This window comes from Cricetulus griseus, chromosome 4 (genome assembly GCF_003668045.3).
Source record: "Cricetulus griseus strain 17A/GY chromosome 4, alternate assembly CriGri-PICRH-1.0, whole genome shotgun sequence".
NCBI classification, from domain to species: Eukaryota; Metazoa; Chordata; class Mammalia; order Rodentia; family Cricetidae; genus Cricetulus; species Cricetulus griseus.
This window is the reverse complement of record NC_048597.1, coordinates 175,263,797-175,288,025: the sequence shown is the minus strand read 5'-3', so window position 1 is coordinate 175,288,025 and position 24,229 is coordinate 175,263,797. Positions and strand designations below refer to the sequence as shown.

Below are 24,229 nucleotides of genomic sequence, written 5' to 3'. Positions count from 1 at the left end.
GGTGGCAATGCACACATGGTCATCTTACATTTTACAAAATAGCATCATACTATTAATTTATTGATTTCATTTGGAATAGTATTTTTCTTTACAATTAAAATTATAGGGCTGGAGAGATGGCTCAGAGGTTAAGAGCACTGGCTGTTCTTCCAGAGGTCCTGAATTGAAGTCCCAGCAACCATACGGTGGCTTACAACCATCTGTAATGAGATTTGGTGCTCTCTTCTGGCCTGCAGGCAGAACACTGTATAATAAATAAAAAAAATCTTTAAAAAAGTAAGATTACATTTACTTATTTGTGTATGTCTATTCATTTATGGGGGTGGGGCATGTGCCATGGCCTGCATACAGAGGTCAGAGAACAGCTTTCAGGAGTTGCTTCTCAGCTGGACATGGACCTCCATGTTGAGCTGTTTTTGGGGGGTTCTAGGAGGGTCACCTGGGGTAGAGGCTACAAAAATCTGCAGCCTGTGGACAGGCTACCGGCTGGATGAGGTCCTCTAATGACAATTCCAGGCTTGTCCACCTGTCTTCACCAGATGTCACCTTTCTGTGTGAAATGTAGGCAGAACCTTCCCAGCAGTCTTTTGTGATTCACCTTCGGCTGATTAAGTATCTTAACTGCAGTCAGCTGTTTGCTTCTTTGCATGATTCCCCAGAAACCACACCATGAACACTTTAGCATGTGGCTGTCCCTGGCTCTGACCTGAGTGTGCTGTCTATTTCTAGGGAGACAGAGCTGCCTCCACCCCCTATCCTGCCTCTTTTGAACTTTGCACTCACCATGATGAAAAATTAACTGGGCTAATGTTTCCCTCCCAAGGACAAGGACAAAGTCTGCAAGGCAAGTCTGGCTGGGTCCCAGGAGACTAGGTGCCAGCTGAAGTTATAACCAATCCTGAGCCAGCTACCACCTAGTCACTGTCCACTGTAGAGGGGTCTATTCCTCCCCCATGTTCAGAGCTTTGTGTAACTGGCCTCGTGCCCCCAAATGTTCTCACAGGGACACTTGAGGAAAAAAAATCCCAATGCTCAGGAGGCAGAGGCAGGCAGAACTCTGAATTCAAGGACAGCTTCGTCTATAGAATGAGTCCCAGGATAGCCAGTGCTACCCTGTCTTGAAAATGAGAGAGAGAGAGAGAGAGAGAGAGAGAGAGAGAGAGAGAGAGAGAGAGGGGAGGGAGGAAGGGAGGAGAGAGAGAGAGAGAGAGAGAGAGAGGAGGGGAGGGAGGAAGGGAAGGAGAGAGAGAGAGAGAGAGAGAGAGAGAGAGAGAGAGAGAGAGAGAGAGAGGGAGGGAGAGAGGGAGAGAGGGAGGGAAATGGCACTCTCAGATCTGCAGGTGGGTCCAGAAGTTTTCTTGCAACCCAGGTGGCCCTTATCACACTGATGCTGACACAGGAAGGGAGTCCAGGAAATCGTTATTGAGTCACACAAATGGATCTGCCTTATTTCTTTCCCTCAGGGAAATGAAGGGGAGGATGATGGTCCCTTCTGGAGCCTCGGAGATGTAAAGGTTCTTCTACTGACTCCTCTTCCCCCCTTCTCTCCTCAGCTTTTCTCTTTCCTTAGTCTCAGCTTCCCCTGTGGGCGAGGGACTTGTCCTAGAGAACAACCCTGATGCTTCTAATGTTCTTTCTAGATCCACCATGCTTATGTACAGGTGAGACGAGTCTCAGCAAGGTGAAGGGTCAAGAGCCAACACTCAAAATAGATCAGGGATGGAGCCTGAGCACCTTGGACTTGGCCTGGCTGCCTCACAAAGGCTGGACTGACTGGGTTTGGTGTCTGGGTTAAAATTAACTTTTAACTGGAAGATGATGGTTACATAGGTCCCTTTCTGTCCTCTGTCCACCTAAGCACACCTTCATCCCTATCTCTTTGGTGCTTCTCTGGGCTGTGAGTTTCTTGTGGTTAGGGACCTTCCTCTTTCACTGTGGATTTCCCAACAAGAAGCATACATGGAAGTGCTGGAGAGAAAGAAGCAGGATTTGACTGAGCTCAGATCCCCTGGCTACCCTTCTTCATGCACTGGCCTCTGGGGTGGGTCCGCTCCTGTTTAGCACTGGACTGTTGGAAAGTCCCAACACCCTAGGAGTTGGGGAGGAATGAGCCCAAGGACATTTCTGGCAAGCTTGTTATGCACCTGTGAGAAGAGCTTTTGTTTTGCAAATTGTGTCAAAGCTGCCCTTTGCGAGGCTAGGCCCAGGAGCAATACCTCAAAAACAAAAGCAAAACAAAACAAAAACCTGGGTTTAAATCCTGGCTCTGTTCCTTGGGGTCATGCCTCCCAGGCAAATATGGGCGTGGACTTTGAGGGCAGCAATTAGACTGTCTTAGGTTGAAGACAGCAGTTAAGACCGCCTCCATTTCAGTCTCTTGGTAAGGGCTGGGAAGCCGAGTGGAAGGGGAGGCTACAGCCACACTCCAACAGGAGTGCAGGACCTAGCTTGTTAGGGTCCACTGGGCCTCAAGAATCAATCCTCCTCCTTTCAGGACTTGGCTTCAGGGAGGTGGAAGGAGACACCTAGGAAACCACAGCCTCTTGACAAGCTGTGGCTGGCGATGGGGCACCCTCGGTGACAGAGCTGGGGGCCCCTGAAGCTTCTGGGCTGACTTTGTGGGACTGGCCACACTTCATAGGTCTTTGTAACTCCCACCGGCTCTTGGTTTGCAAATAACTTCTTTCTCACCACCGTCGGTGGTGGTGGGGTTTCCCACTGTTTAAAACAAGCATAGTCCTATACCTACTGAGTTAACCCGATGGGATTGCAGCCGCAGGGTAAAGGAGCTGAGAGCCTGCTGTAACGCCTCCAAGCCCGTGAAAGGACCATGGGCAGCCAGCCCCGAATTCCGATAGTTGGGCCCCAGGGCTACCCAAAGTCAGGTTCTCTTGGTGTCCTACCTAGGCTAACTTTGAGTAAACTTCGTTCCACTTTGTATGTGCGAGTTCACTGCTTTGTAAACAAAGCTCTCTTGCTTGTTTGGCGTCGAATTTCAGTAACACCCAGCAATGTTAATTCTTCCCCTCCCCCAAAGATAAATCCTAAAGCGCTCCCATTCATTCCTTAAGGAATGCAACAGATGTCTTTGAGGCCCGTTTTCTGCAAAGAGCTTGGTTCACTAGGCCCAAGGGACCCCAGGCTCCAGCTATTGTTCAAGTTGTCACTGAGGTCTCTAACTCCACTTTTAAGTCTCCCTCTCCCCCTTCCCAACTCCCTCCTCCGCAGTCTCCGGGCAGTCAGTCGGTCTGATCTCACCCAGCGGGAAAACAAAAACAAAACAAAACAAAAAACACCAAACCAAAGGAAAACAGCCGGGGCCAGTGAGCGAGATCAGTGCTCCCCGGCTTCCTGGGCTTGGAACTGAACCCCTCTTCTTGTCCCAGTACTCTCCAGGGAGCAGCGAACCCTAGGGGTCCCGCGCCTGTTCCGGCGAGTCTAACACTCTCTAGTCCCTGCAACTGCATCTGAGCGTCTTGAGGGCGGCGAGTCCCCAAGAGTCTGGTCCCGCGGCCGCCGTGCCCGGTGGCCCACGTGGGCGCGCTTGGCGGCGCTGGGCGGGGAAGGCCGCGGGTCCTCCCCGGAGCTGAGCGCGGGGGAGGAGCGGGGAGCCCGAGCGGCGAGGGGGCGGCGACAGCGCTGGGAAGAAGCCTGCACGCGGAGCTGCGTGAAACGTAGACTTGGGAGCGGGCGGGAGAGGAGCGGGGAGCGCCGCTGCACGGCCCTGGCCGGCCCTGCGAGGCGGCGATCAGCGGGGAGGAGGAGGAACAGGAGGAGGAGGACTGCAGAGGCGGAGGGATCTGCTCACCAGAGTCATCCAGGCCAGCAAAGTTTGGCTGGGGGTTGGACTTTCCTTCCCGGAGGCGGCACCCAAACAGCTACCCCGTGCGGAAACCCAAACTTTCTACTGCCACTCGGAGTCTCAGCGGCCACCGCCTCCGCCCCGCGCGCCCGGGGCCTGCCCGTCAGTCCGTCGGTCCTCGTGGAGCTACTCAGGCGCCACCGTGCTCCCGATCCCCGCAGCTGGAGTGCCGCGGCCCCGGCCCGGACGCCGGGGCAAGTTCTCCAGAGTTAGACGCGAAGTTCGGGCGCGGCGCAGGCCGAGCTGCCCCTGTGCGCCCCCGGCGTCCCCAGTGCGCCCAGTCCCGCCGGGGGCGCCGGTGACCCTCCCGTGCCAGCCATGTCGTCCATCCTGCCCTTCACCCCTCCGATCGTGAAGCGCCTGCTGGGCTGGAAGAAGGGCGAGCAGAATGGGCAGGAGGAGAAATGGTGCGAGAAGGCGGTCAAGAGCTTGGTGAAGAAGCTCAAGAAGACGGGGCAGCTGGACGAGCTGGAGAAGGCCATCACCACACAGAACGTGAACACCAAGTGCATTACCATCCCCAGGTGGGGGCCGGGAGCGACGGGGGGCGCGCCGGCCCAGCCCTCTAGGGCGGCCAGGGTGGAGAGGGGAGGGCGTGTGCGTGTGTGTGCGCTCTAGTGTTGGGGACAGGCAGTGGGTGGAGGGACCCCAAACAAAACCTTCTTCGGATTTGTCCAGGCTCAGAGCCCAGGCTTCCATGCGGCACTCTGGCTTCCAGACCTCAAGGATCCCTAGCCGCCTGTGGGCAGCAGGGGTGCTGCTGAGCTTGGCCCCCCACTCTCTGGGCTTTGGGCTCCAAGTAGAGGCCCCGCTTTGTTCGGCTCTGCCGGCCGAGCCCCTCCTCCGCCGCCGCCTCCCGCCCCGCGCTCGTGGAGGTGGTGGCGTGTGTCCCTTTCTTTTCTTCAGCTCTGTTCCCCCACTTCTTTTCCTCGTCTACAGGAATGCAGTCGGTACAGCTGTGGGTGAGGAGCGGGAGCCCGTTGATTGACAGATTCCTTCTTCGCTCTTTCTTTGCCTTGGGATTAGCATTTTTATCGAGTATTTTTAGATTTGGTTGTGCCAGCCTCCCGCCCCCTGTGCACGCATGCACGCACGCACTTAGTTGCAGAGCAAAGCACCGACTTTGAAGCGGGAGAAACAAGTGGCAGAAAGTACGGTCATTCCCTCTTCCCACCCCACGCCTGCCTGGTATGCCTTCATTTTAATTGAGAGTTTGCGGGTGCCTAGAACCGAGCAGGCAGCTCCAGACAGATAACAAAACATCCCAGAGCTGGCCTCCCTCTGTCCCTGCATTCCTGTAGAGACCTCTTTTCCCAAAACGCTTTGCCATCTGTCCTGACCTCCTTTATCCTTCCCATCGGGCTAGAGGAGTCCGGCGGGAGCTCACAGATGGCTGATGGAAGGGGTCAGTGACTTCACTCCCAGGGCCTCCCAGAGCATAACTGCGCCTGGGATGAGGGCACTTTAGCCTTCTGTCTCCACTTCTCAAGACATCTTTAAAGATTGATTCCAGAGGAGGGCAGGTGCGGATGTTGCGGGGTGGGGGTGGTGGTGGGAGGTGGTGGTGTCCCAAGCTGCAGAGGAATGGAGAGAGAGCTCCCAGGGCCTAAGATAGAGAGGTCATCATTCTTCCGGGCCAGGGTGGCCTCCATCCTTGGCCACCTGCTCAAGGCAGCTGTGTGTATGCTGCCAGCCCTAACAGTAAGGCGCAAAGCAGCATCTGTCCACAGGAGCCCAGGGTCGGCCTTCCCTGGAAATAAACACCACAGACGGTAGGGATGCCTGCTTAAAAAAAATAGCCAAAAAACAAAACCAAAAACAACCAACCCCCAAACCTGGTTGGGATCAATAAAGGGGGAGGCGAAGGCAGTTGTCTGGGAAGAATGCTTGGCCTGTGAGCCTCTGCCAACTGGCTTTAGGGGGGTGCTGTGACGTGATGGTCACAGGCACCTGGGTTTTAGCTCCTGCTCTGGCTCCTCATTCTTCTTTATCCTTTTGACGAAGTGGAGTGGCTGAGTCTCAGGTCTCTGTCAGATCCGGAGAAATAGCCTTTTCCTAATACGCCTGGGTGCAGCCACACTGAATACTTTATGTTTTGAACCCCCTCAAGTGATATCAATTATGAAGCAGCTGGGCAGAGTGTTTCACAATTTACAAGGCACTGTCATAGGCCTGATGAAGGCCTGGAAAACAGAACAGGCAGCGAGGTCTAAAATGATCTTGCCTTTCAACCAGACAGACCTTCACAGGAGATAGGGAAAAACCTAAGACTGGGGCTAGCATACCCTTTCTCCCAGACTGTTGTGGACTCTGAGAGCCCAAAGCATCCTTATCCAGGGAGGGTGGTGGATCTCTGCCTGGAAGGTTCTTGGTTCATCTTTGGGCTGGGGTCAGCTTAGAGGAGAGACTGTGCCTTCCTTGGCCTACATTTGCCTTCTGATCTTGCTTTCACTTGCAGCCCTTCCCAGTCCCAGGCAGGTGAAGGTTTGTGTGCTTCTGAGAGTTCAGGCTAACCACCTCCACTTCACCCAGGTCTTCCAGGACTAGGCATCTTCAGACTGCACAAAGAAGGTGGTGGGTGGGAGCAGGGTTTTTGTTGGTTGGTTCTTTGGTTGTACTGAGGATTGAACCCAGGGCTCACATTTTAGGTGAGCATTCTGCTACTGAGCTACACTCCTAGCCCTGGGATTGTTTTCATTTATCTTTTCTCAACTAGAGAGACCCAGTTGCTTGGGTGGATCCAGACAAAGGTGGATCTCCATCCCTGGATTTTGTGCCCACGCCTCTGGGTCACCCTGTCTCCCTTGGCAACAGCTGCTGCTGTTTTGGCCATGGGCAGAAAGCTAAAGGCCACGTCTTGGGGAGGCGACTAGCTGGCTTCATGCTAGTGCTATCCCGGTGTCTGCTAAGCCCCAGGGTTGCGTGTTGCTTGTCACATTGCTGTCTTTGAGAACTAGGGCTTTGGAAAGTAGACAAAGGAAAGTGTGTGACTTAGTCACCAGCTTCGTGTGGGGCAGGAGGCGGGACACTGGGTGCTTCAGCACTTTCTGTCAAATCTGGAGCACAGCTTTAAGGACTCAGTCTGAAATGTGCAAAGGATGTCTTGAGCAGCGGTGGCACCGTTTGGCTGTGCTAGCTGTCTGCTACATGCCTGCCTGATTCCTACAACTCTAGGCAGTTTGAGTGATCAGGAGAACTGAGTGATACAAACTTACCACCACAAGATCAGGTGTAGGAGTTTGATTTTACTCCACAGAGGGGAGAGCAGGGCGTCTCAGATCTATCTGGCTGGGGTGGGGCAGAGCTTGGGTGAGTTCCATGCCAGCAGCCCACTGCCACCTGCTTGAGAGTCTGAGAAGAGCCACAGGTGTCCTCCTCTCCAGTTCCTAAAAGGGACACTGAAGCACCTGTCTCTCAGAGAACAGGTTCAGCATCAGCAGCAGGAGGATATCGAACACACCTTAACCTCTTTTCATATAGGCAACCAGTGGCTCACACTACTGTGTGTGGTCCATGGCTCAGCTAGTTGTTTCGAGCTGGACCAAGCTGAAAGTGTAGCTGGTTTAGAAAGGACCATAGGCTTTCTTGAAGGAGAGCACCAAGTTCAGAGAAAATTCCAAAAGTCACTTAGATCTGCTGGGAGCATCTCCCACCTCCTTTGTTCACTCTCTTTGTAGGGTGACCTCCTCCTGGGGCCTTCAGCAATGTTGCTAGGCTACCCTCAACTGGTGGAGAGAGGAAAAATATCCTCACCTGTAACACAGTTTTCTCAGGCTTCTGGGGACAAACCCAAGGCTGTAGATAATGCCCTGCAGGTCTCAGCACCTGGGCCTCCTACCTCTGTATAAACCATTGGCAGCAAGTCTACTCCCAGCTAGCTGCCCACCAGGCAGCCCATCAGGATAGGGCCTGCAGGACATTGAGGGCTTACCTAAGTGTCACTTAGTAGTCTTTGGTTGGAGGGAACTTTGACCTTTGCAGCTTGGATCCAGGGGCTGGATGTTTGGACCTGTATGTGTTGCAGGCAGCAGGTTTTTTTTTTGTTTGCTTGTTTTTGCTATCATTTCTGATCTATCAGGCAGCATTTTACCCTCCATTTGTGATCAGACATTATAAGCTTGCTTTTTGTGTACTAAATGATAATAACCAGACCCGTTGGCTGTGTCTCTGAGTCAGTGTTACAAGCCCTCCTGAGGTACATTTGAGAAGATAGAGGGACTTTGGGGGAGTGGAGGGTGGGGTGGGGAAGAGGCTTATGATATATGCTTTAAATGTGAAGGCACAACAGTGGAATATTAAACAATGACAGCCACCTGCTTTCTCAGGGGAAGATAAACCTCAATCCCCCAGGAATTCAGGTCCCAGGCTTGCCATTTTAAAATTGTTTTTATTGTATTAACGTATTTATTTATGTAGTGTGTGTATGTGTGTGTGTAGTATGTATATACATGTGAGGCACACGCTGTGGTATACATTTGGAAATCAAAGGATAGCCTGCAGGAGTTGGTTTTCTTCTACTATGTGAGTTCCAGATATGAAACTCAGGTCACCACACCAGGCTTGGTGGCAGGCACCTTTACTGGCTGAGACATCTTACCAGCCCAGAATTTGCCTTTTGTCACCTGGGTTTGGGACCACCAGATTTTAGAGCTCCCCTGTCTGCACCTGTAGGACTGAGGGACCAGAAGCATTTGCAGACATGCTGGGGAGATTTGTGTGCTTTGCCCTCTGTCCTTATCGCTCATGGATGGGGGCTTATTCAATCATATATCAAGGACCTTTTGAGATGGCAGTGGCAGGGCCCTTGTGCTGGTGGAACTCAGCATTCCTGTCCTAAGATACAGGGCTCCCAGGGTGGCTGAGGGTTGCATGGTGCTCCGTTCTGGGAATAGGTGTGTGTGTGTGTGTGTATGTGTGTGTGTGTGTGTATGTATGTATATATGTATGTATGTATGTGTGTATGCATGTGTGTGTGTATGTGTGTGTTGGGGAGGTTGATGGTCTGAGGAGTCTGGACAGACTCCAGGAAGCCCATGGGAACTTGGTCTTTTCTTCATTATTATGAGTGCATATTTGTTGTAGAAACTGGATTTGATTATGACATTTTCAAATCCTGTTTTTTTTTTTTTTTTTTTTTTGCTCATATTTTCTTCCGATTACCCTTCATGATCTCCTGTCCCCCACTGGAATCCTTATAGTCCCTCTTCTGCTTTCATCTCTTCCATATTTAAAAAAAGAAAAAGCTCTAGATTCTGCATATGAGAGAAAGCGTGCTACGTCTGTGTCTCTTAGTCTGGTTTTTTGCATTGTGATCTCCAGTTCCACCCATTTCCCTTGAACCCCTCCTCCCCGAGTGTGTGTTGTGTTGTGTGTGTGTGTGTGTGTGTGTGTGTGTGTGTGTGTGTGTGTGTGTGTGTGTGTTAGGACCTGAGGCCCTGTGTCTTGAATTTATCTTCTGGCTTTTGCCAAGCAGTGCATTGAATCTCTCACTAGTATAGAAGGGCTTGTGAGCTGAGTGCTGCCTAGGACCCAACTATAAAGTGTTTTCTCTTTGAAGTAAAAGGCAATTTAGTGTTGCAAACCTGAAATTCAGGTTTCCTCCATGGGAGCAGGGACACTAACAAATGACTGTGGGTGCTTAGCCTTTCCTTTTGGTACAGCTTGGATTTTCATGTCCCTAAATGACATGCTAGGGAAGAAAATCCCATGAACCCCAGTCTCTGAAAAGACATTGGGACTTTTAGTAGGCTAGCTTCAAGAAGTCTTTAAATAATGCTTTGTTTATTTATGTGTATACACATGTGAGTGCAGTGTCCACGAAGACCAGAAGGGGGTGTCACCCACCAGCTGCTGGGAGCCTAACTCCCATCTTCTGCCCTAGCAGCATGTTCTCTTAACCACCTAGCTATCTTTCCAGCCTCTGAAAATGTTAATGTTATTTTATACTTGTGTGTGAGCAAGAGTGCCTACATACCATAAGTTCATGTGTGAAGGTCAGAGGACAACTTCTGGGAGTTAGTTCTTTTCTTTAACCATGGGTTTTAGACATTGAGCTCAGGCTGTCATATGCATGGCAAGATCGTTTACCTGCTGAGCCATCTTGAAGGCCCTGGACATAAACATTTAAATGTCCATTTTCATGATAGAAAAAAAAAGTTGATGAATGCAGTCATTATTTAGTTTTGATGAGAAATGCAAGAAGTTGATGAAAATGAAGAGAATTAGGTTTAAGCTTATCACATCAGGAATCTAATTAAAGTGAGTTTTTGAAAAATAAATATTGGCTTAATATTGTAAATTTGTGATTGCTGCTGTATTATAATGGAAATAAAATTAACACAATTTAATGGACTAAATGACTATTAATTTCCACTCATTAATTTATTAGGAGATTTCAATGCCATTTCATGCACTGTACAGCCATTACTCTTAGTGTGCTTCTTTGTGGAATAAATAGAACTGGGCAGGGCTTGTTCATTTGAAACAAGACTTTATTTTGTTATGGTATTCTCCCTAGGTCTTCATCTTCTATAAGCCCCCTCTTAGAGTCAGATTTCCAAGGTGACAAGCAGCAGGGTCATGAGGAGCTAGTTAACTTCTGATCTTGTCTCCTCTGCTGTACTGACTGGTACAGCTTTCTTTCTTGTTACTGCATAAAAATACCCCCTCAAAAGCAGCTTAGGGAGGAAGGGTTTATTTTCGCTTGCAGTTTTAGGGGACAGTTCATCATGGTGGGAAAGCCATGGGTGCAGGAGCTTGGAGTGGCTGGTCACATGGCATCCACAGTCAGGAAGCTGAGACAGCTGAACGCTGGTGCCCACTCCATTTCTCCTTTTTATTTTGACCAGGACACCTGCTGCCTGTGGTTAGAGTGTATTCTCTCACCTCAGTGAGCCCAATTGAGAAATTCCCTTTTGGACCTACCCAGAGGTTTGTTTCCATGGTGATTCTATATCTCATCAGCTTGACAATCAAGATTAACCTATGACAGCTGATTAAGCAGAAAAACAAGAAAATGGCTCCACTTGTTTTCCCTAGTCCACGCCTGATATGTTGCATTGCTGGTTAGAAGGTTGATCATGGGGTAGAACATGGTGGGAGGCATCCTGCAGTGTGTGTGTGGCCTAGGGAGGAACCGAGGCTGGTATGTGTTGAAGGGACCAGCTTTTCCCCACAGTAGTTCCTAGAAACAGTAGTAAGTTGCCATGGGGATCCTTTCATTTATTTATGCATTTGTGTGTGGGGTGCCCAAGTGCCATGGCATACATGGGTGTATCACAGTACAGCTGGGGGAATCAGTTGTTTCCAAGTGGGTCCTGGAGATTAAACTCGGCTTGTCAGGTTTGGTGACAAATGCCTTCATCCCCTGAGATCTCTCCCCAGTCCAAGAGTATGGTTTCTAGAACCAACAAGATTCCAGGAGACCTTGTCCAGTTTACTGTTCTGCTTTCTTTCAGTGCACCTGTCAGGTGCTCGTTCCCTGTGCTGGGTGACAGGTACATGATAAGGAAGAAGGCCAGCTCCTTCCCTCCACTCTGCAGCTTCCCATCTGCCAGCTGCTTAAACGTGGCTTCTTGGGATTTGTAAGGACCGTTATGTGTGTTTATCTCTAGCTAATTTGTAAATAGCTTTTGCTTGCTTGGTTCTAAGAAACCAGTCCCCTCAAACTCTGAAATGTATTAGCTCCTAACAAAGCTGACTCTGTGTGTGTGTGTGTGTGTGTGTGTAGATGGGAGGGGGAGAGAGAGTGAGAGACCATATTATTCTGTTTTGACTTAATTAACAGTGTGAGAAACAACGTATCTGCAGGACAAGCCCTCTTTCCTTTGGTGGATCTGAGGCCCCGCTGCAAACAGCTGCCTGCCACAGTGGCACACTGCTACACAATGTTTTGACAGAGACACTCAGTTTAAATTGAAAACACAGTAGAAGCCTATTAATTAAGAAGTTTGGCTAATTCTGGAGCAGGCTAAAAGTTTGTTTAGCAGGCTGCATAAATGCTGTCAAAGAAAACTTAGTGTGCTTGGTTGCAGGTTGTTTGGGAGGTGGGCATGACAGGCACGGGTTGTTCTAGACCTCACTCTTGTTTCTGATTTGCTGTGTTACCTGGGGTGGGTCACTTAATTTCTCTGGGTCTCAGTTGTTCCCAGCTGGCAGATTGTCGAGGTAGGCAAGCTCTGGTAGAGAGATCACAGGTCTGTTTTGACTTTTGTGTGAGTGTTCTAGGAGTTTCTGAAGGCGTTTTAAAATTGTATTGTCTTCATTTTGTGTGTGGAGGGAGCACACATGCCATAGGTGCTGAAGAGGAGGTCAGAGGACCACTTGTCAGTTCTCTTCTTCCATGTGGATGGCTGGAGGATTGAATTAGGCCGTCATGCTTGGTGGTATGCAGCAATTACCCACCAAGCCATCTCACTAGCCCTGTTTCAGGAGTTTCTTTTTTGGCACACAACTAGTTCATTAACTGAATCATGAATCTTCTTTAATTATTATTCCAAGACTCTATCGGTCCAGTGCCAATTAATTTATAGAAGTGGAAAACAGCTATATAATTCAATCTTTAATTTTGGTTATCTTCTCCCTTTGCCCTTCCTGCTTCCTTGCCTCTAGGGTCTAAATCGGTAAAATTGAACTACAAAGGCATGTAAAAATACCCAACATTAGTGTGGAGCAGGGAGACGGTGCATCTTCTGATGAAGGGGGGCAGTTTGCTTTCCTTTATTGCTATTTTTGGCTATTCTTGGAGCAGGAAGTTGACTTAAACTAATGACTACAGATGCCTAAAAAAAGGTTAACTACAAGAGGTGGGCATTCTAGAAGATACCTGTGGAAATGTTTGCTCATGTCAGCGTTTACGCAGGAAGCTTCCTTTATTTATTTTCAAATGTCTATACAAAGACAGACACGACCCTGATTGCACGAGCACGGGAAGCAGGGAGGGTACACATTTGAATCCCATTTAGGAAATGGAAAACCAGTTTCTTTGAGTTTGTTCTTTTTCTGAGTCCCAAGGTTTTCCCCACTCACATCTGGCAAGTTCTCTGTGCTCTGCTGGGCGTTTGTTTGGGGCGAGTACTGTTTAGAAAGCAGCATACAGGTTTGCCTTGGAAACCAGAGTTAGCCATCTGATTGCTCTCACTGCCAAGCTTTGTATTGCCCATCGCTGAGCCAGTTGTTGTGGCTCAGAGGGGCCCCTGTTTTGGTGTGTTGTATGTGTGTGTGTTGTGTATTGTGTTGTGTATGTGTTGTGTATTGTGTGTGCTATATGTGTATATGTTGTGTTGTGTATTGTGTGTGTTGTATGTCTCTGTATATGTTGTGTGTGTGTGATATGTGTGTCTGTGTATGTGTTGTGGATTGTGTTTGTTGTGTGTATGTGTATATGTTGTGTGTGTATGTGTGTTGTGTGTCTGTGTATATGTTGTGTGTGTGTGGTGTGTATGTGTGTCTGTGTATGTGTTGTGTATTGTGTGTGTATCTGTATATGTTGTGTGTGTATATGTATGGTGTGTGTGTGTGTGTGTGTTTTAAAGCTTTTGACAATAGTAATGCTTTTTGGGTGTGTGGTTTTTAAAGGTCTGTTTTGACGCTGTCACAGCTCAAAAATGCCAAAAGGCATTTTTTCCTTAAAAAATCACCTCTGGGCTGAGCCCAAATGTGGAGTAATGGATCCAGAAAGAGCTCTCTCTCCTCTCCTCTCCTCTCCTCTCCTCTCCTCTCCTCTCCTCTCCTCTCCTCTCCTTTCCTTTCCACCCCCCCCCCCTCAGTTAACAGAGTCCTGAGGCTGACCCCTGACGCTCTCTCTGTTCCGAAGCCTCTCTGGTGTGAACTCTTAGCTTTCCTTGGCTCTGATTCTGGATGCACAGCACCTCTCCAAGCATGTGTCTTTGTGGCTATTTCTCTATTCCCTAATGGGTTTGTCTCGTCACCTGTGGAGCAGGAGAGGAAGCCAGAGAGTTAAAACAAAGCAGAGAAAAGGACAGCATAGAATCTGGTGGCCTTGGACATACCTGCTTCAGGTTTCCCGTGTGGCAAATGGCAAAAGGACTCCCAACCTCACATAAAATAATGTGCTAAGATAAGATGGGGCAAGTACCCAGCCCGTGTGCATGGCTCATCGTGCATAGTAGGTGCTCAGTAAATGCTCTTTTTCTTCTTCAAGAAGGAAATTTGATGATGTCATCAGCTGGGGACCTTGGAGACCCCTTGGAGGCCAGAACCCTGGTCTCAGAACCATCATCTGGAAGAATGCCTGTTCCCTGGGCTAGGGTGCCCAGCCATATCACTTTGTTGGCTTAGGCCTTGGTAGACAATTAGAAAATTAGTTGGTGTTCTTCAGGGACCCTCTCCTCCCTTCCCCCCTTCTATGGTGGTTTAAAACATTGTTTGGCTGACTAATAATAATAGCGGTGAAAACAAACTTTGATGAATCAGTGCTCCTGGGTGGGGGATGGGTGAGATCCCCGAGCAGAGCCCTGTGACTCACATGCTTGTCACTGATAGCTGCCTGTAAGTGCGTGATGTTTATTGTTGCTGGTGTTTTCTTGGGGCAGGGTTGGAATGCTGTCCTCCTGAAGTTTCACCTCAGCAGCTGGCTTGGCTGTTACCAGAAGCTTGTGGCTCTATAAAGGCCTGGACATGGACCGTGGGGCCTTTGGCTGTACCTGGAGCTGTGGAGAAGGAGCTCACATTTAGGGAACCCAGTTCAGCTCTCTCTCGGGCTCCTCTTCATGAAACAGCATATGCAGGGCCAAGGGATAGGCCTGTGTCATGCCTGTACCTCCTCGCCAAGGGCCATCATCTAAGGGCAGATCTACTACAGACAGTAGGTGTATTTAGGGGCACAAACACAGGAGACAGACAGGGTGGAGGCAGGCTGGGTAAAGAATTGTCTAGAATGTGAAATGTGGCATGGAACATAACCATGGTGTCCACGAGGCCCCTGAAGTGTAGGATGTCCCTAGAGGGACCCAGGCTGGCTCTCCTGGGTTTCCACAATGTGAACCAAGGTGTCAGAGAATTCTAAATTCACATCTGGACCTCTGGGTTATGTTAAGATATTTCCCAAGGTTGGACCGCCTGGATATTCCTTGTGCTGTGCCTTTGGAGCATATGCCATATAGCATGTAGGCTCTACTTCCTACCTGTGTTAGTAGCAGGCCTATTATAGTACCATGTGCTCTGTAAAGTGGCCTTAGCTCTAGGCCCATCCCACTGTGACAGGGACCTGATTGTGGAGAAATTTCCAGAAATTGGAACCCAGGCTGAGGTGGGTGAAATGCTGCTCATTGCACTGGCTGGCTTGAGAGTGAATGGGGAGCCTGGCCCCTAAGTGTGCATTTAATTTTGGAGAATTGACTTTGTCTTGGGCCTCACAGGTCACAGAAATGAAGTCTTGTCTGTGAACTGTCCAGAGGCAAAAAGGACATAAATGGGGACCAGTAAATCTACAGAAGGCCCTTGAGGGAAACTGTCTGGTAAAGGTCACAGAGTGCCATTTAGGAGCCTGGAGGGAGGGCAGACAACTTCTCAGCACCATCAGGCTGTCCACAGAGGAGGTAATGCTCTAGCTGGGTCTTCCTGGATGCATGTTGGGTAGCAGGCTGCATGGAGTGCTGGCCAGACAGCATGGAGAGGGAAAGGCAGGGCAGCTTGGGGTGGCTAGAACAAGGAAGTGGGAGCGGCCAGAGGAGTCGGGAAGATAGTGCCAAGCGCTAGGGTCCGCCAAGCCTGGCGTCTGGGCCTTGTTCTGTAAACGTCCAGATTTTAAAGCAGAGGAATAGTGTGTGTCTAAAGCCACTGCTTGCCTCCTTTGCTTCCCAGGCCTCGAGGCCAGTAACAGCAGGTTTACTGCCCTAGTTATCCAGGTCAGAGACATAATCCTTACACTGCCATGTGGACAGCTCTAGGCTATGTCTGGAGCAGGTTGAAATAGTGTTTTGCCCGTCAGTAGCAAAGACGCCTTGTTCAGCCAGGAGGCTCCAGAGTGAGTGTTCAGGTAATCAGCCATGACTCATGTCATGGATTCCTTGGGAAATGAGGGGGAATGTTCCTGGGCTCTGTAGATGCCCAGTTTCCCTAAACAAAGGCAGTAAGACAGGATCCTGATCCCTCTGGGTCTCCCTAGGCCTGGTACGGAGCCTTTATGTTGACTGCCTCCAGCCAGTGTTCCACATTTTCATGGCTATCTAGTCCAGGTTTCTGATTCCAGAGCACACTGCAGCCAACCAGCATAGCTGCACTATCCAGTAGACTCAGAATGTTATCAGTGTATCAGAAACAGGCTCTGTCCTTTAATGGGTGTGTCAGATAAGCCACACATGGTGGTTCACTTCTACAATCCAGTACCCAGGAGATCCAGGCAGAGATTGTCAGCTCCAGGCCAACCTGGACTACATGGGAAGGCACTGAGTTTAAAAAAGAGGGGTGGTGGAATGATGACATGTTTCAGCTGGTGGGGATGCTTGCTGCCAAGACTAAAGACAGGAGTTCAATCCTGGGACCTACATGGTGGAGGGAGAGAACCAATCAGTTGTTTTCTGACCTCTACACCTGTGCCTGCGTGCACATACACACAAAATAAATGCATTAAGAAAACAAAACACAAGATAGTAAAATTCTTGTTTAAACAAGTGTTTCCCTTTATCATTAGGAAAAAAGCAGAAATCCTATCACATATCTGGACAGTACATATAATTTACTTTATCTGTTGAGCACCCCTTGCTATTTTGTTGCTAATCTGAGTTATTGATAAGTTTTGTCTTTTTTTAGATAAGCTTTTGTGTCCATGGACTTTTCTTTTTTGGTGAGTGTGTGACATTGCTAGAAATCCAGGTGAGACCAGAGGCAACACATGACTGTGAGGTATCCTGAGTTCAAACCTCAGATTCTCCACATAAGGTATTGGATTGGTGACTGTGTACAAATGCATGCCTGTCCTCATGAATAGAGAGGGGCAGTGCCTCTGCCATAGGCTTATGGAAGATATTCGTTACTCTGTGTGGAACTGTTTGCAAGAAGTAACATGTTAGGTTGTGTCACCCGCCACGACTTTATGAGCCACAATTCTTCAGGTTTCCGAGTTCACACCCAGACTCTCATGGGCACCTCAGGGAACCAGAACATTATGCACACTGACAAGAGTCTGTTTCTTTGTCCCAGAGAGCAGCTGAGCTGTCAATCTTGTTCCTGTCAGATAGTTGGCTTGGTAGTGCAGACCTCTGGCACTTGCCCAGCCTCCCATGAGATGGTTCTGTTGTGATGTGTGAACAGAGTGCGGACTACACACTGGACGGCAGTGCGAGGGCTCAGCCACCTGCTCTTTGTTTGTTGCAGCCCTCTGAATAGGCGAGTCCTGGTGTTCACGGAGGGGAGGTTAAGGCCTAGAGGGTCGGTGGCAGGATTAGGAGTTCAGGTTCCTGAGGCTCCCCCCCCCCACTGTCATTTTCTTGTTGCTGTGATAGAAGCAACATTAGGGAAGACAGGTTCATTTTGGCTCATGGTTTGTTTAGAGGGTGTGGTCCACCTTGATGGAGAAGATAGGGTGGCAAGGGCACTTGGTCTATAGTGGTAGGACCTTGCAGCTCAGCTTGTTGATGCCTTGGTGGACCGGGAAGCATGGTATAGGACAGAAGCTGGGCCAGGCTATCATCCTCAAAGGCCCACCCTGCAGTGATCTCCCTGTACCAGCCAGGTCTACAGCCTCCCCACACTACACCCCCAGCTGAAGGAAGGAGTGGGTGTCCAGACACAGGAGCCTGTGGGGACATTTCAGACCCAAGTAGTATCACTATCGCTGTCTGCCTTCTGTCCCATGGTCACCAAAGAGGAGTATCATATTTATCCTGATAGAAAAAGTCATGAGACTAGCATTGTTCTCAAACGAGAAAATTAAGGCCAGAGTCCATAAGAAAGCTGTATTATGTCTCGAAAAAAGGGATGGGCAGAAAATTCCTTCTAGAATTGAGGTGGTACATTAAACCACTTCAGATATTGTCTTCTTTTTTAATGATTTAAAAATTTTTATTGTATGTTGTATGGGTATTTTTCCTGCATGAGTGTCCTTACATCACATGCATGGCTGGTGTCTGCAGGTCAGAAGAGGGTATCCGATCCCCTGGAACTGGAGTTACAGATAGTTGTGGGCCCCCAGTGTGAGTGCTGGGAACTGAACCTATGTCCTCTGCAAGAGCAGCCAGTGCTCTTACCAGTTGACCCATCTCTTCAGGCCCCTCTGGGTATTTGTAAGAGCACACTGTGGTTATGCCGTTAATAATTACAACCAGATAGTGGTTAGATCTGAGTGAGTGGTCATCCTGAGTCACCCTTTTCTGCACCAATGACTGTGGTGCCTGACCACAGTCACTGGGAGAATTGTACCCGCTGGTTCCCATACTATTGCTCAGAGTGACTTAGTGAAGTAATCAGCCCAGCCTGGGGAAAGGACTGGCTTGAGGCCCTGAAGTGAGTGGGCAACACGTATGATAAAGCAGGTCCAGCCCCTAACCTGATGTGGTGAGGTCAGTGCTAGGGCAGGGCTGGCTGAGCTAGGCCTCTGGAGGTGATAATGCTGAATAGATGGAGGCAAGAGGGGGTTGAGGTGGGGTTTGGCGATTATTCAGGGGTCAGGAGTAGGGGTGTCTTACCAGGCCCTGTCCTTTATAAACCCAGACTTTGTGCCACTAAGGTCTCATGCCCCTGGTTGACATCTAGTGGCCTGGAGCAGAGTTGTCTTATGGGGACACAGGGCACCCCTGCTCCATTTTAGCTGAGTCTTAGCTGTGTCTTTATTGGCTGAGACTGGCGGAAGTTTAGTGGCTCATCCTTCTGCTACGGAGTTTTGGAAGGTGCCAAGGAAGGAATTAAAAATATCAAGCATTCCTTTTCTTTCTTTGTGTGAAGTACACGAACTGTATACCTGGCTTGAAGAGTGAGCACGTGGCTCAGAGTAAGTAATGCCTGTGCCAGAGTACTGTAGAGGACATGCAGAAGGAAAGCATGGCTTCCCTCCTCCCCTTCCTCCTCCTCTTCCTCTCCTCCTTTCCCTTCCACTCAGCATTGGTCTTTGCCATTGCCTGAAGCTCATCTTCCTACTGGGAGTCTAGGGAGAGCCTTGAACTCTCTGGCCTCTTAAACTGTTGCTACAGGGCAAGGTCCTGACTTCTAAGCCTATAGGAATGCCCCTGTGGTAACAGGGGACAGGAACACGATGAGAAAAGCAAGATGTCAGCACTTGCTTGGAGAATGTCAGTGAGTTCTGAGGTGCCCATTGTCTGCCTCAGTGGTTCTATGGCATCTGATAGATATAACGATTCGTGTTCCCACCCAGTCCCTGCAGACACATGTATGGGGTGAGTGAGTATGGGCACAGAATAGTGATTACTTATACCCTGGCTCATTGGAGAGTTGGCTCAGAGACAGAGCCCTTGTTGATGAGGCTAAACTGATATCGTGCTGGAACTTAGAGAATATTAGGTTGAGGCCCTTGGCCTTGTGCCTAGACCCTGCAGTTAGCCTAGGGCCCCTGCTCCCTCTGGTCCATCCCCCACTCTGCATGGCAGCTGGCTTGCTGTATCAGCTTTTGTCTGAAGTCTTGAACCCTGATGAACAACTTCTGCAGTCTAGTGCCCCGTTGTCTCCTCCACACTGGTGTGGAGGTCAGGTCCTCAGATGAATTTAGGAGCCCTCATATTTCCACCTTGTCCAGTCTTCAGCTCAGTTTAATCGAGTCCTCTTGTGGCTGGCTCACAGATGGACACAGCTGTTGAGAACATAATTTTCTTTAAACATGTACAGCCCCAGGAGCCTCTCCCCAGGGGCCTCTATCCTGGAAAGAATTCATATGTGTCATTAGTCAGTGGCAGAAATAGTGGATTGTCAACAAGCTTCTTGGACCCACTAGGGTACTTAGTGTGTCACTAGGTACTTTTTTTTTTTTTTTTTTTTGAGACAGGGTTTCTCTGTGTTCCTGGCTGTCCTGGAACTTGCTTTGTAGATGAGTCTGGACTCAAACTTACAGAGATCTACCCAACTCTGCCTCCCAAACATTGGGATTAAGGCATGTGTCACCAAGCCAGGCCCACTAAGTACTTTTTAAAATAATTTATTTTTATTTTACATTCATTAGACATGCATGCATGTCTGTTCGAGGGCGTCAGCTCTTGGAGTTACAGACAGCTGAAGCTGCCATGTGGGTGCTGGGAATCAAACCTGGGTCCATTGGGAGAACAGCCAATGCTGTCAACCATTGAGACATCCCTTCAGCCCCCCACTAAGTACTTCTTAATTTAAACCTGTTGACTCTTAGTGTCCTTGAGTGAGACTCCCAGGCTTATATGGTATGTGTCTGCTTGCTGTGGTCAGCTTGGGAAAGAACTCATGTGCTTGATCCCATCTCCTATTTTTGCAGTTAAGAGGGAGGTGCACTCAGGTACTTCGAGCACCTAGTAGGTGGCTGATGGTGTCCTGAGCAGATTGACAGCTTTAGTTGGGTCGTAGGGAGACAGAAGGGCAGACCAGAGGGAATGCTCAGGGCCTTTGTGCCCAAGGGCTATATGCTTTTTTTTGTGACCCTTCTCCCTGAGGCAGTTCAGATATCTGTCTTCACCTGTTGCTCAGCATCTCATTTTCCTCTGAGTGAAGATAAAGCCTGCCTTTGCATTTGCAGTGGGGGCAGGTACCACACTCAAAGCTCTTTTCCCTGGGTGTGGGAGTTGTTAAAGATTCCCGCTTCGAGTCACCGGTGCTCAGTTTTGTGTTCTAAGCTAGCTGTGTCCCGTTTGCCTCCAGTCTGCTCTGTGCCATCTCCTAAAAACATACCATTGGAGGCATAAAACTGTGCATGTCGAATGGTTCAAGCAGAGTTCCAGTCCATCACACCTGGCCTCTGCTATACCCTGGCGGAGCCCTCTGTAGATGCAGAATGCCTCCTCCAGTCTTTTCACAGTGGAGATGGTCTTTAGGGCAGCTGCTGGTCTTGGTCCAGTTCATTGCAAATAGCCTGTCCTTGTCCCTAGCCTTCACCTCTTATTTTCCTATTGATATGTGATAAACTGGAAACCTAGGGAATATCTTCAAGACAATTCAAGATGCTTCAAGCTTGACTCTTTTTTTTTTCCCGTTTGTTTGACTGAGTTGCTGTTCCTCTCTCTTTCTCTCCCACCCTCTCTCTCTCCCTTTCTTTTCCTCTCTCTTTCTTGTGTGTATGTGTGCAGGTGTGAGTGAATACTGTTCTCATGCTATGCGTATGTGCCTGTGGAGGCTGGAGTCTGGTATCTTCCTCTATTGATCTTTACCTTAATTTTTAAGACATGGTGTCTCACTGGTCCCTAGATTGGCTGAGCAGTAAGCCTACACCACCCTCCAGTATCCACCCTTTTCTCTCTCCCAGCACTGGGATTACAGGTGTGCCATTGTGCCTTTGCCTTCACGTGGATGTTGGAGATTTGAACTCAGGCCCTCATGCTTGTACAATACATACTTCATCCACAGAACCATTTCCCTAGTCCCTTTGATTGTTTAAAAAAAGTTACCATTACTGATCTGGTAACTGGAGGTTGCTAGGGTAGAGTACGGAGGGGAAGTTGTCTTACTGCAGAGTGCAACATAGAGGTGAACCTTTGAGTGTGGGCTTGGGACCCTAAGAGCTACTTTCCTTAAATTCTCAAGTTCCCAAGAGCAGCAGCCAGTGAACCTGGTGGTGAATCCCAGCTAGGTTGCCCAGTGTAAGACCCCTTCTGGTTTTGTTTGTTTGTTTGTTTGTTTTGTTTTTCAAGACAGGGTTTCCCTGTGTAGCTTTGGAGCCTCTCCCGGATCTCCCGGAACTAGCTCTTGTAGACCATGCTGGTCTCGAACTCAACAGAGATCCGCCTGCCTCTGCCTCCCGAGTGCTGGGATTGAAGGTGTGTGCTACCAACGCCCGGGGACTGCTTCTGTTTTGTAAGCCCTGGGTCTGAGGTTACTCGTGCAGGTTTACCACACACAGTGCACCGGCATGTGGGGAGCTGCCTGCCCCCCCACCCCCATGTAACCACGTTGTGGAGCATCAGCTTCAGATGTTTACTGTTGCCTGTTGATGAGCAGGAAGTGTAGTTGTAGTCGCATGTCTCTTGTGGGCTGCACAGTTGCCTTACTGGGGTTCATGTGGGAAGTGGTTAGAGCAGCAGGAAGATGGAATAACACTGTTTACAGAAGGGCTTTGCTCCAAGGAGCTTTTTGAATGTCATCCTTTGCCCCCCCCTTTTTTTTCTATCTGCTTTAACTTCAGTGATGGGAAAAAAATGGAACCATCTGCTGGCATCATCCTGCCCAGCTGAGTCAGAGTCCTAAATCACACTTCTCTCTGGGTTTCATTTGTGACCATTGTGGGGATGACTTCCAGGCCTGCAGTCCTTCAGAACTCCAGGGCCTCAGCTCCGGCTGCTGTCTTGGCATCACTCTCTGAACATCTGTACAACACCTGAAGCTGAGTGGGCACCATTTCTCTGCCCTCCACCTGCTTGGGTCTTCACCACATGGGAGCCCCCATGTTCAACTAAGCATGAAGGTAATGAACAGACAAAATGGAATACAAAGGGCTGTGACATCTGGAGGTAATGGCTCACACCTATGATCCCAGCATTGGAGGTGGAGGCAGGAGAATCAAAGTCATCCATAGTTACATAGCAAGTGGGTGGCCACATGAGATCTTGCCTCAAACAGAATGAAAACAGGATCTGCAATTCTAATGTCATGCTTCTCTGGTGATATTGAAGTCCCTTGACCACTCCTGCTGGTGGACACGAGCTCTGTGACCCAGGGAAGGTCACCTCGACATCCTGCATGCTGCTGTTGTCAGCTACAGAATGACAAGCTTGAAGAGAGACTCTCAGAAGGTTCATGGCAGTCCTGTTACTATACAGTTCCTCTCAAGTCCTCCCTGGCTTCCTGCCTTTCTCTATTCATGTATTTTCCTGGGAGATGAATGAATGTAGGTTTTCATCAACTCCCCACTTCCAGAGGCAGCCCATTCCTTAATAGCCTTATTTATTGTATCACAGCCATTCTTTATTATATTATTTAACAACCTGCTCTCAGCAGTGGTGTAGAGTGCAGATACATCCATGAGTTGGAAAGCCATTGTCATAGTTAAGATTTCTGTTGCTGTGATAAAACACCATAATCAAAAGCAACTTGGGGGGGAAAGAGTTTATTTCAGCTCACACTTCCACATCACAGTCTTTCACTGAGACATACCCGAGCAGGAACACCAGGCAGGAACCTGGATGTAGGAGCTGATGCAGAGGCCATGGAGGGGTGCTGCTTACTGGCTTGCTTCTTGTGGCTTGCTCAGTCAGCTTTCTAAGAGCTCCAAAGACCACCAGTGGGCTGGGCCTTCCCACATCAATCATCAATCAAGAAAAAGCACCACAGGGTTGCCCACCAGCCTGGAGGGAACATTTTCTCAATTGAGGTTCTCTCCTCCAAAGTGAATCTAGCTTTGTCAAACTGACATAAAAACTAGCCTGAAGCCGGGCGTTGGTGGTGCACGCCTTTAATCCCAGCACTTGGGAGGCAGAGGCAGGCGGATCGCTGTGAGTTTGAGGCCGGCCTGGTCTCCAGAGCGAGTGCCAGGATAGGCTCCAAAGCTACACAGAGAAACCCTGTCTCGAAAAAAACCAACCAACCAAACAAACAAACAAAACAAAACAAAACAAAAACTAGCCTGCACATCCATAAACACCTCATCTTCCTAGAGCTACCCATGGTGAAATGAAGCCTCACCTGGATATCGTACCAGTCTAGGAGAAACCAGGCTACAAGGTAAGAGGAATTTGTGTTAAGCTCCAAGCACAGGTTGTGCTTCAAGGCAGCAGCTGCGCTGCAACTGCCCTGCCGTAAAAATACAGGAAGGAAGGGGAACTCGTTAGCAGGTTGGTTAGAAAATTTGAAACCAACAATCAGCTTTCTCTCATCCCTGAGAGGCCAGAATCCACCGCTGGCTTTGGTGGCTTGGTATGGCCACAGCTTCACAGAGCACTCCTTTCAAAACTGTCTTACACCCATTCTGCTAATGGCTTTTCTTGGGAACCTCAGCCAGCCACAGGGCCATGGCTGAGGACTCCAGGTGGCTACAGCAGTGTTTCAAAAGTTGCACTGCCTTTGCCTTCAGGCATCTTAAGTGAGTGAGGGGAAGCCTTTTGATCAGCCAGCCAGAGGGTGACCTTGAAGGCATCCAGGAAGTACAAAACCGACCTGTCTCTTTCACACTGTTCTGCTCCTTTGTGATTTGGGACTGAGACTAAAGACCTGGCTCTTGTGTGGCAGCATTGTGACCCTGGCTGAGTCACTTTGCTACCCCAGCTGAGGGCGTAGGGCTTTCAAGTTTCC

General features: G+C 49.2%; 1 protein-coding gene across 2 annotated transcripts in view; it reads left to right on the top strand.

Moving 5' to 3' along the window:
* Positions 1-3,680: 3,680 nt before the first annotated feature.
* Smad3 (SMAD family member 3) overlaps positions 3,681-24,229 on the top strand; it is a 117,063-nt gene continuing 96,514 nt past the window's right edge. The window contains exon 1 of one of the 2 annotated variants that reach the window (XM_035443756.1): positions 3,681-4,386. In XM_035443756.1, coding sequence (XP_035299647.1) covers positions 4,181-4,386 — 206 coding nt within the window. In that variant the 5' untranslated portion in view covers positions 3,681-4,180. The remainder of the gene's footprint in view (positions 4,387-24,229) is intronic. The other variant, XM_027414784.2, reaches the window with a different exon arrangement.